This window comes from Triticum aestivum, chromosome 4B (assembly GCF_018294505.1).
Source record: "Triticum aestivum cultivar Chinese Spring chromosome 4B, IWGSC CS RefSeq v2.1, whole genome shotgun sequence".
Taxonomy (NCBI): domain Eukaryota; kingdom Viridiplantae; phylum Streptophyta; class Magnoliopsida; order Poales; family Poaceae; genus Triticum; species Triticum aestivum.
In genome coordinates, this window is record NC_057804.1 from 146,016,645 (window position 1) to 146,028,942 (window position 12,298).

A 12,298-nucleotide genomic window follows, 5' to 3' on the forward strand; every position below is an offset into this window, starting at 1 on the left:
GCTACAAATTCAGATAAAATGCATTTAACACTGTTCACAATTATTGTTAAGAGGTCTTATTGGTGCCAACAGAATTTCAGTTTACAGTGTTAAAATCCAGTTAACAGTGTAAACAAAATTCAATTAACAGCATACACTTATCAATAAATCCAGTTAACAGTTAACAGTGTTCACAATATTCAGTTAACAGAGTTAAGATTGTTGGCAACAGAAATTCAGTTAACAGTGTTAAAATCCACTTAACAGTGTTCAATAAATTCAGTACACAGTTAACAGTTTACTAAAAGTTCAGTTAACAGCTAACACTAACCCTAATGCTAGAACCCTAACACTACAACCTTAACCGTACTACAACTACCCAAGAACACCAACCATAGAACCCTAACACTACAACCCTAACCCTAGAATACAAATCGCGGAAATGACAAGGGAGGAGGAGGATGACTTACTCCACTCCGCCGAAGGAGGAGGCAAAATGGTGGCTGCCCGTCGGATTGGCCTTCACCGCCTGGGCGAACGCAGTAGCCGCCGCGTATTCTAACGACTTTGGCGGCGAAGGCGGTTGGGGAAGAGGCAGCGAGCTCGAGGGATTGGAGCTCCCGTAGAACTCCGATGGATCTCCAGCACCGCCGCCCGGAGCATCCCCACCGGCAGCAACTCCCCCGCCGCCGTCCACGCCGCCAGGTTTCGTCGTCGCCATGGATTGGAGCTGGAGGGAGAGGACGGAGCAGATCTGATCTGGTCGGGCGCCGTCGGTCGGTCGGTCCGGCTCGACCAGATGTACGCGCAAACGGCGCCGCCACCGCGTCCGTTACGCCACGTCACGCATATTGGGCCCCACCTGTAGGAAACGCCCTCAACTGCGCGAAATCACTTGTTCAGTGCAATCTGCAACACTGTTACTGAATCCGCGATAGATTTTGTAAATGATTAGCGACCAAGTTGTTTTCTGCAAGATAAGCCCCAAATGTGGTGGTTTCTTGCAATTCACTCTAACATCTCCAATACTAAAGTTATATGTTATGAAAATTAATTTCATCATGCATCTAATATTATTAATTTTATAGTATGGATGTTGATATACAAAGCTAGTCAAATTTTACAAAGTTTGACTTTGACCAAATCTTATATGCAAACTAAAAAGAAACGAAGAGTATAAGCTACTATTACCCAGAATAATTTAAAAAAAACCCTACCTAGAATTGGTGTCTGTGATAGCTCATGGCAACATTTCGGTACGGGAGAAAAACAATCCATACCCCTAGCTGGGCAAATTTGATTTAAAACAATATCTTTGATCGCCCGTGCATTGATGTGGAGCTAACACCCGTTCCATGAAACAGTTGAAAATATGCAGCTAGATGAATAAAACACATGCATAATTAAGTGCGCTTACCCCCCAGGTCAAAGGGGCTGATATGATTCGCCAATTCCGTGAAGTTATGTATGTAATGATTTTGAACTTTGAACTGTACGATTTAAACATCCTCGCGACAAGGAGTCCGCTATGTCTTGGCACTTTGAGTGATTAATCTAGAAATTTACAGAATGTCTTAGTATGCTGTACAATAAGATCGCTACAATCACACATGCCAGACAAAAAATGTTCGTTCCATAAGCCGCTCTGGCGTTGTTCTTCACATCTCAATATGGTGAGCATTACTGGGAATCTCTCCCTGACTCTCAAGGGGCATGTACTGCGCCATGATGGCACGGATCTCTGAATCCATGTACCTCTGCGTGCAGAGAAGCAAACAGAGTTAGATGATACTGACCTAGATTTGATTTTATGAGTTGCTAATGAACATGTAAGAGGTTGTTCAAATCATGTACCCGGATCCGATACTTGTACACTGCATATCCTGCAATTCCTGTTGCCGCCAGGCCGAAGAAGACGACCCACAGGAAGTTCCAGCCTACCTGTGCTGCTGTACTCTTGCCTGAATAAGATGAAGAATGTCAATTCAGTGTAGTGCCGCCCATGTCCAATGCTTAAGACTTCATTTTATACGTTGCTATATCTGTGTACAATGGTGCTATCTTAGGAGTGCCCGGTAAGATAAATGCTGAGGTGGCAGAGAAAGAAATGCCTTCTCTTAATTAAGAGCTGATCTCTTAGCAATGATATCTGTCCCCACATATTTAGGTACATCTAGTTACTAGAGATAAGACTAACAGATCATCATGTTTTTTATTGGTATCTCTAGATTACATGGCGGGTTTAAGATTAAACTGTCTTATCAAACCATCGTACATGCCCTTGGTGCGCCTCAAATAGCTTAAGGCTTTGTTGTTGTGCTTTGCTTATTTCTGAAATTGCTCATTTTAAAGCTGGTGTAGCAAGTCCAGTGCTCTGGCAAACCAGAATGAAGTTTGACATATTTTCTCATCAATAGTATCCCATTTCATCACACCTATATATTCTATAGAACACTAGTGTATCCGTTTGCAACTTGATGAAGAAGAAAGGAAGCTAGCCTGAAATCCAGGTATCCAAAAGCTGACTGAACCAATTTGGTTAGCCCACAAGTATGCAATTAATTTTTTATAAAGAAAATTTCATTTCATTTTTCTTGGGCTCTGTACCAAGTTGATAAGAACTAGCCATGGACAGGGGTGCGTGGAAGTTAGCTATCCACATGCCAGAACCATGAGTTGGTTTCGAGATCTTATCCACTTGGTTCAGTTAGCTCTAGCCTACCCGAACTTGTTTGGGACTAAAGGCTTTGTTGTCGTCGTCGTTGTTGTTGTTGTCTGTACCAAGTGGATGCATAGATCCCAAAGCTATGCAATTACTGAAGCAATAACAAATTAGTCGTAAAAGTCTAAAAGATATGTACATACTTATGCATGTGTCATGCTCCTTCATGTACAGCAAGCCTCCGCTGCAGCCGCACTCATAACTTCCCCATGTGTTCTTGCAGTTGCATTCCTTACACTGGCATGCAGTCCTTTCCTTGCATTCATCAATATCTGTCACAAAAGAGTCACATCAGCAGTTCAGCACCACATCTAAGGAGCACCATTGTGTAGCCAACCCTGAAGTACTTCCAATGGCCTAACATTCAGTACTTTACTTACCTTCACATTCGTGGATTCCATCCCCTTTGAACCCATCCGGGCACTTACAGCTATCAGCCTGTACGTAGTTAAGCACCAAGAATATGCTTTTAGATAATTTTAACACACTAAGAAGCACTATGGAAGATTCCTACTGATAACTTACAGTACAAGCAGAGTATGTCCGGCCATTCATGGTTTCTTTCCAACAGCCTCCATTGTTAATCTCACACCGCCCACCTCCGGAAGCTAAAATAACAACAGCGTAAGTTACTAATTAAGAGGTTATAAGGGGCTCCAATGCCATGATTTAGAAGACAATGCCATGGGACGCTAAACGACAATTTGCAGGTGACACACACAGCTTGATCAGATTTTTATTTAACATAGTCAAGAAAGAAGGAAGAAAAGAAATATTCCTGATTCCGGGTAGTATATACCTTCACAATGAGTGTAGCCATCACCAACGAATTTTACACCTTTCACAACTGGACATTCACACACTTTTCCACGGAAAGTGTCCTGCATAACCACCAGCCAAGTATCATATGCGTAGGGTAAAACAGAAAAGGGAGAAAAAACTCAATGACCTATTTACAGAAAGAGATAACATCACTCGAGATACCTTGCAAGCAGTGATGTTAGCAGCCTTGTCTTGCCAACAGCCACCATTGTTCTCCAAGCACTCATTTGTTTGTATATCTACAGTTTAACATAACACGAACGGTAGATGTTTAAGAGCAAGAGACAAGCAAGTCAATCTTTGAGCATAAATTGTGGGGAAGGTAGTGAAATCAATGTGCCAACCTTCACTCAAGCAAACAGCTGGCTCGGTAGTTTCTCGAAATCCAGCACAAAGTGCTTTAAGAACTGCTGCTTTGTCGAGTTTCCCTGGTAAGCAAAAACTCAGCTAAGCATACATGGAATCTCAAACCATAGACAAAAACTGGTAATTGTACAACTTCGAAGAGCACACCTCTGTATTGTCTATTGTTAATTACAAGAGTTGGTAAGATGGTGACATCACCACGAGAGCCATTGCCAATCTATGCAAAATGGTAGAGGATGTTACATTCAAATCTGAGATCACCAATCATACAAATATGAATATAAAAGACTTCACAGAAGTACTAACCTGTGCATCCTGTTCAGCTTTCAAAATAGGGTTTTCTTCATCAGCATCTGGATCACCAATACATTTATCTATTGCTTTGTGATCAAGGCCTGGAAATTATAGACATATTCAGTACAACCATTGCACCTCAGAGTAGCAAATAAGAAGGTATATGCAAACAAATGTACCAAGTGATTTGACAACTCCATCAGCACATTCCTTGGTGTACTTCTTTTCTTTCATTGGGCACCGAACTGCAAAATCAGTCACATAATCCCACCACAGCCAAGGTTTCTTGCTCTCCTTGGCAACTTTATAAACACAGACTTGTCGTAAATTTTGTACCACTACATCTTTCCCATCATACCCTTTGCTGAAATCCTGATCCGGATCAGGTGCACAATACCTCCCATGGTTGATACACTGGGATTTGCACTGCTTACTTAAAGTGTAGGCCTCCGGGCAATACCATGTAATGTAATGAGGCGTGAACTGTGTGTATCCCTTCTTCTCAAGTATCTGGGCTGCTCCTTTAAAGCTCTTGACGAAATCAATCTGGCTATCGCATTTTGGACCACATTCATCGTTGCTGTTAGTCCAGAATTCATACTCAACACGTTCATCGGGGTGGGGCAGAGACTCCCTCCAATCCAAGTTCACATTAACCATTTCTCCATTATCGATAGCTTTCTTGAGCCTATCCCCGAAGCTTTTGGATATTAGCGTAGAGGGGATGGTGATGTTCTCTAAATATTCCACCCTTCCACTCTCTTCAGGCGTGTCCATCGTGATTAAAGGTTCATCCCTGTCATCGGCAACAAGGATCGCCGCTGCACCTGCATTTTGCGCATTCCATGCCTTCTTTGTGAAATAGCAATCTATATAGAACAACAAAACCATGTTATGTAATCAGTCTTTAAAACAACACGTAGTGTAATCCAAATTAACCGTGTAGAATGTGACGTTACAAACAAACAAGATGTCCAACAATAATTGGCTGAGAACAAATCAGTGCAACAAGTCAGTGAGGTAGCCACTATAATAATATCCACGAGGGCCTTGGTCAAAGATTTGGTCGTTGTACCAAACTTGGTCAATGACTATTCAGCTTAATCACATCATCGCTTGGCAAGATGCAATAATTAACTCGGACGTGGTTAAATAAAATCCGCAGCCTATCCAATCCAGCCAATCGACACACACATGCAGAACTAGCAGCAGCCAAAACGAAGAAGCGGTTCTGTTCCCTCACCTCCCCTATCGACGAGCAGGAAGGTGGGCAGCGCCCCGGGCCTGGCCTTGAAGGAAACATCGAAGTCATCGAACCCCTTGCAGGCCTTCCGGTTGGCCTTGGGGTAGGCCACGACGCCGACCATAGTGCCGCCGTACTGCGGCACGCCGAAGTTGCCGATGGCGCACTCGTAGGCGCCCTTGAGCGCCTCCGGTGCCGTCACCCTGAGGCTGTTCTTCTCCACAACGAACCGCGCGTCGCATCCGCCGCACCACAGGAGCGCCGCCGCCCACACCAGCGTTAGCAGCAGCGGCGGCGGCGGGGACGCCATCGCGCGGGGGCAGAAACGGTGCCTGAGGTGCGCTCTGATCGAGCGGTTTGTCCAAGCTCGCGATCCGCGGAACCCGGCACGCCGGAAGCAGCAGATTGGTTTGGGCGTGTGCAATGTGTCTATGGCGGTGCTGCTGCTTGGTTGGAGAGGAGTCCGGAAGTTGGGGAAGGCGACGGAGGTGGACGGCGAAGTCTCGCGAACACGTGAGGAACGTGTAGCGTTTTCTTCTTCTTTCTCGTTTGTTTTATTTTTTGATTGAGGGGATTTTCCTCTTTTATTTTTACGCTTGAAGCCCCCCCCCCCCCCCCCCCCCCACCCCCCATCGATACATCGCTGACAAGAAAAGAAAAGGATCAAACCCTCGGAGTGCAGCGATTCGGTGCCCGCACTCCCAATCAGAAAATAACTCACAAAAAATTCCAAAGAAAAATTGCATGGTAGATAATTTATTACGCGAGGTCCGCTTCAATTTTTAGATCATCTGGACATTTGAGTAACTCTCGGCAAAAAGGACATCGGTTCAGAACAGTACATAAAAAACAAAAAGATTTACAGATCCCAAATTTGTCTTTTTTGCCAAGAGTTGCTTAGATGTCCGAACGATCTAAAAATTAGAGAGGACCTCACGCATCAAATTATCTACCGTGCAAAAAAGAAGAATTTTTGAATTTTTCTAGTATTTGTTTTGATTTTTTTTCTTCAGCGCGGGTGATATTCGCAAACCCTCGTGCTTTGGTTGGTTGTCGTGGATCCCCGCCATTTCTCTGGGTCAAAGAACCACGAGACGACTTGGCCTAAGGAGATTGACCGCGTTATTTGGACCGTGTCATTGAAGAGGTAGCCCCGCACGACCCACGTCATTCCCACGGGGAGGAAAACCACGACCCTAGAGGTTGGGGAGGAAAACCACGGTCGAGCGAACAACACGTGTTGTCGGCGTTCTGGGAACAGGGGTCCCTAGACTTGCCTGCCTGCGGCCCGCGGCGTGGCTCCACCAGTGGCCCAGTACGGCCCGTCTTCATCAACCAACACTCAAGACCCTCGTGAGGGGCCAAGCCTCACAAGGCGGACGACACAAGACATCCTCGCGAGCTGCCTCACCAGGCAGGCTCGCGGAGGGGCGGAGAGATCAAGGCAAGGGGTATCTCGTGAGGTTCCCGTGACGCAAGCCATGACGACCAAGACCAGGCGGGCGCCTGCGCGTGCAGTGTCCTCGTTTCCCCTTTGGTGCTAAGGGGTCAAGTGCAGGCGCGGAGTACCGAGGCATCAAGCAAAGGTTTCCATATCGATGCAACAAGACCAAGACCAGCAGGACGGCAGGACGGAGGTCATCATGGAGCCCAAGATGGCGTCACCACCAGCGCCTTTGACATGCAAAGACCACCTTTAGTCAGGATAGCTTGTACTAGTTGTCGCCCTTCAAATTGGCCGTTGTTGGGTCCCTTCCCGCTCAATATTTGGGAAGAGGACCAGGGCCTCTATAAATAGGACTAGCCACCACAGTTGGAGGGACAATCGATTCCTCCCCGAGCAAACCACCAACCACAAGAACACCTCTCCTCGGGAGGTTGTTCTTCCCTTGTACTGTTCATCATCAGCCCAAGAGGCAATCCACCACCACCACACAGGAGTAGGGTATTACACCACCACGGTGGCCCAAACCTGTATAAATCTTGTGTCTCTTGTGTTGTGAGTTCATTGAGCTAAGCTTAAAGATCGCGGCGAGGATGAGAGCGAGATTCGGTAGGGGGAAATCTTCGTGCGCACCCCAGTGTTTGAACCTCAAGGGTTTTGCCGGAACCCTAAATCCGACATTTGGCGCGCCAGGTAGGGGTGCATCGGAGCTTTCCTTCCGCCGGTTAGCCCGCCGTCGCTCCGCGAGTCCAATGTCTGGCGACCCAATGACCAGCGCCGACCACTGGGTAGCCTGGCCAGCCCGGGCCACGCCGCCTGCCCAAGAAGACCTCAACCCCACGCCCCAGGTAGCTCGCGCACCGCAGAACACTGCGGGGCACGGGCGGCGCGATCACACATCGCCCGCCCCTACTCCGCGGCAGGTGCGGGCAGCCGCAAGGGCCTCAAGTCACGCCGTGGCCATGGCGCTGCACACCCAACGGGAACAAGCAAACATGAGAGCCGCGCTCACTGTGGCTTGGGAGCTGTTGCGATGCAGGTTGATGGAGAGCGGTCGGGATGCGTTGCTGGAGCGTGTTGCCGAGCTCTTGGATGCTGTGACGCCCTCGATTCAATCATACACTAATCATACACACAAATGTGTACGATCAAGATCAAGGACTCACGGGAAGATATCACAACACAACTCTAGACACAAATTAAAATAATACAAGCTTTATATTACAAGCCAGGGGCCTCGAGGGCTCGAATACATAAGCTCGAAAACAAACAAGTCAGCAGAAGCACAATATCTGAGTACAGACATAAGTTAGACAAGATTGCCTTAAGAAGGCTAGCACAAAAGCAACATCGATCGAAAAGGCAAGGCCTCCTGCCTGGGAGCCTCCTAACTACTCCTGGTCGTCGGCGGTCCGTCACGTGGTAGTAGGCACCCTCGGGTAGTAGCAGTCGTCAAAGGTGTCATCTGGCTCCTGGACTCCGTCATCTGGTTGCGTCATCCGAGAAGAATGGAAAAGGGGAAAAGAGGGAGCAAAGCAACCGTGAGTACTCATCCAAAGTACTCGCAAGCAAGGATCTACACTACATATGCAACATTATCAAAGGAAGGCTGTATATGTGGACTGGGCTGCAGAAATGCCAGAATAGAGAGAAGGCCTAGTCCTATCGAAGACTAGCATCTTCTAGAAACCACCATCTTGCAGCAAACAGGAGGGAGTAGAGTAGCATAAAGTAAAGTAGTAGTAGTGTTATCAACCTCGGCCAGAGATCCTTTCTCGACTCCCTGCGAGAAAGAAATCCCAGAGCCGTACTATCCAATTATCATCACAATCCAATTCTCGTCACAAGTATCCAGTTCTAGTTGTATCGATCGGGATACAACTCTGAGTGTCCGTTACCGTAGGACAGGCTATCGATAGATGTTTTCTTCCCTGCAGGGGTGCACCAACTTACCCACCACGCTCGATTGACTCCGGCCGGACACACTTTCCTGGGTCATGCCCGGCCTCGGCCAAACAATACGCCGCAACCCGACCTAGGCTTAATAGAGAGGTCAGCACGCCGGACTAAACCTATGCCCCCAGGGGTCATGGGCCATCTCCCCGGGAACTCCTGCACGTTGCGTGGGCGGCCGGTGAGCAGACCTAGCTACCTCCCTAAAAAGGCAGGAGCTTACCAGTCCAACCCGGCGCGCGCCGCTCCGTCGCTGACGTCTATTAAGCTTCGGCTGATGCATACGACGCAGAACGCCCATACTATGCCCACGTGATGGTTAGTGCTATCAGGCCAGAGGCCCCTCGGATCAAATATCCAAATCGTAGTGGATTAGGAACGCGCGGTAACAAGCAGAGACTCACGAAAGATGTGACCCCGTTGCCCCGTCTCGAGGACTTGCGGCAAGGGCTAAGAATGCCCGGCCACGCCTCGTAATTATCTCACGGGCACCTTCCAGGTCAACCCGACTCCTCATCACTCGCAATTATGCTCGCGCGGGCACCCCTCAGGGTAGACCCGTCTTTAGTAACATGGTTCAGTGTAAAGTCATAGTAATCATAGTAACTGTGTGTCCAAACATCAAGGGGAAAACCCGAGGAATCACCCCTGGTGAATTCCACTCAATGTAATCATCAAGGTGAACGTAAGAGGAATCACCCCCGAGGTTCACACTTGAGGGGTTGCACGACAGAGTCATATCGGAAGTGGTTAAGGCGGAATCACCCTCGATGACCACGACCGAATAGCTACACTACAGGGTTAACATCAGAAGTGCTGTAGAGGTCTCACCCTCGGCACTCGATAGTAACCCAGCAGTGTCGAGCAACTAAGGGGAAAGTGATGTGCGGTGCCGGGGCCTGGTCTTCAATCCCGTTGATCGGGTCTTCAATGATGAAGCAGGGGCAACAATGACAAGGTGGGGGTCACTGATGGATCACTAACCAACCTATACTAAGCAGTTTAGGATAAGCAGGTAAGGTACAACAGCAGATACAAAAGCAGGCTATGCATCAGAATAGGAGCAAACAATAACAGTAGCAAAATCTAATGCAAGCATGAGAGAATGGAATGGGCGATATCGGGATGATCAAAGGGGGGGCTTGCCTGGTTGCTCTGGCAAGGAGGGGTCGTCGTCGACGTAGTCGATCACAGGGGCAGCATCGGTCTCGGGGTCTACCGGAGAGAAGAGGGGGAAGAAACAGTAAATATAAAGCAACATAGCATCACAAAGCATAACATGGCAATATGTTGTGCCGGGTATGACCTAACGTAAGGCTACACGATATAGGTGAAGGGGAAATCCAACCGGGAATGTTTTCCCGGTTCCGGACCTGTGTCAGACAGATGACCGGAGGGGAAATTTCCATGTTCAGATAGTTAGAGGCATCTGACAGATGAACGGACCGGTATTCGGATTCGTTGGATTTTTCTGAGCAACTTTCATATAGAAAACATTTTCATCCGAGTTACAGATTATTTTATATGAATTTTCTAAGTTTTAAACATATTCTGGAATTATTTATACTAACAGAAAAGGAATATGATGTCAGCATGACGTAGGAGTGACGTCAGCAGTCAACAGTCCGGTTGACTGGTCAAAACTGACACGGGGGACCCACCTGTCAGCCTCTGTTACTTAACAGAGCTTATTTTAAACTAAACTGAGGTTAATTAGCTGATGGGCCCCACATGTTAGTGGCTAATTACTTAAACTAATTACTTTTAATTATAAAAACCATTTTATTTATTATTTAAGTGGTGGGGCCGGTTCGTCAGTGGCACTGCACCGCCATGTCAGCGTGTTGACTGGGTCAACCCAGTCAACGGGGCCCCTAAGGCCCACTGGCAGTGAGCCAGGGGTCGGGCCCGCCCAGCCACGTCGGCGGCGGCCGGCGTCTCACCGCCGGCGATGCTAGAACGCGGCGGAGCCGCTCGGGCCTCGTCGGAAACGCGCTAGGGGCGGTCGTTTCGCGTGCGGTTGGCACCGTTCAAACGCGCAGACGACGCCGTGTCGGGTGGTGGTGGTGGCTCGCCCGGGGACGGCCGGAATAACCATCGGCGGCGAGCACGGGCGGCGGAGGCGTTCGGAGTCACGTCGGGAATGGGCTAGGGGGCACGGGAGGGCGAGAGGAAGGGCTGGCCGGGCTCCTGGGAACACCAGGAGCACGATGGAGGGCTCGGACGGGGGCCACGGCAGCGGTGGCCACGACGGTGATGGAGCAGGGCGACGGTGAGCTACGGCGGTTGCGGCGAGCGAGCTAGAGAGGGAGGCGGCCTACGTGAGAGAAGGGAGAGGGGGAGGAGCTCACCGGGTGGGCGCACGAAGGCCCGGCGAGTAACAGGAGCGCAGTGGCGGTGGCCGGAGTCGAAAGCGGCGGCGACGGCGGTCCAGGAGGAAGACGGATCCGGCGCTGGGGTGGCTCCCGCCTTGAGGTTGTTGGCGCAGACGAAGCAGCAGATGGCTGCGGGGCTCGTGGACACATCGGGGCGGCGAGGAGGGCCCGGTGGCCGCGGTGGCGCAGCAACGCGGCGGCGACAGTGCGTCGGGGCGAGGTGGATCTGGAGAAGGGGGCGAGGCCAGAGGGAGAGAGGGGAGAGGGGGCGTCCAGGGGGAGTGAGTGGGTGCGGGGAGCCCGAGGGGTCGAGGGGACGTCGCCCTTATCCCTTCCCCGACGGGGACGGCGACAGGGTTCGGTGGCGACCAGCGAGCGCGGTCGCTGGGTCGGGTGAACAGAGAGGAGGGAGGCGACCAGGGGAGGTGGGATGCTGGGTTGGGCCGCCCAGATGACAAAGGCCCACGGGGGTCAGGGGGTTTCTTTTTCTTTTACCTCTGCTCTTTTCTTTTTACAGAAAAAGCATGGTAATATTTGGGCTGCCAAAAGGATTTTGTAAAATGTGGGACTTGGCCACATAATTACATTGCAATAGTTAGCACTGCCACAAAAAGGCTGTGAGGCTTTTGAAATAGTTTGAAATTTTTATAAAGTAAAAAGGCATTTAAACTATTGTTTTAGCCACTGCTTTAATTGCTTTAGGCCATTTAAACACCTTGCAAAAATGTTGGTTCACCACCAATATTAACAAATGACTATTTGCCACAAGATGAACATTTTAGATCTCCTGTCTGACAAATAAGAGTTTTTGACTTTAGATTGGATTTGAATTTGAATCGGTGATTTGGATCAAGTGAAGATTAGCAACAGTAACAATGATGACAAGGCATCATTGGAAGGGGATTACTGTAACATGATTCTCAGGGTGTTACAAATCTCCTCCACTACAAGAAATCTCGTCCCGAGATTTAAGGGGTGGAGTAAGGGGGAAAGACTCAGAAAAGACAGAGCTTAACACAAGATAGTTATCTGGGGACTATCTCAGTGAAATTGGCAAAGAGGCATCTCTCGAGTTGAAATTCAAGAAAGTCATCGAGAGC

General features: G+C 48.8%; 1 protein-coding gene across 1 annotated transcript; it reads right to left on the reverse strand.

The window, feature by feature from the left end:
* Positions 1 to 1,362: 1,362 nt before the first annotated feature.
* On the reverse strand, positions 1,363 to 5,966 carry LOC123091534 (vacuolar-sorting receptor 1). Its single transcript, XM_044513070.1, has 12 exons — positions 5,427 to 5,966; positions 4,363 to 5,052; positions 4,196 to 4,284; positions 4,037 to 4,106; positions 3,868 to 3,951; positions 3,686 to 3,762; positions 3,501 to 3,582; positions 3,227 to 3,309; positions 3,082 to 3,139; positions 2,845 to 2,973; positions 1,834 to 1,940; positions 1,363 to 1,736 (listed from the first exon to the last, which is right to left on the reverse strand). The coding sequence occupies exons 1-12, from the start codon at positions 5,734 to 5,736 to the stop codon at positions 1,638 to 1,640; spliced, it is 1,878 nt and encodes a 625-aa protein (XP_044369005.1). The 5' UTR covers positions 5,737 to 5,966; the 3' UTR covers positions 1,363 to 1,637.
* Positions 5,967 to 12,298: the final 6,332 nt, after the last annotated feature.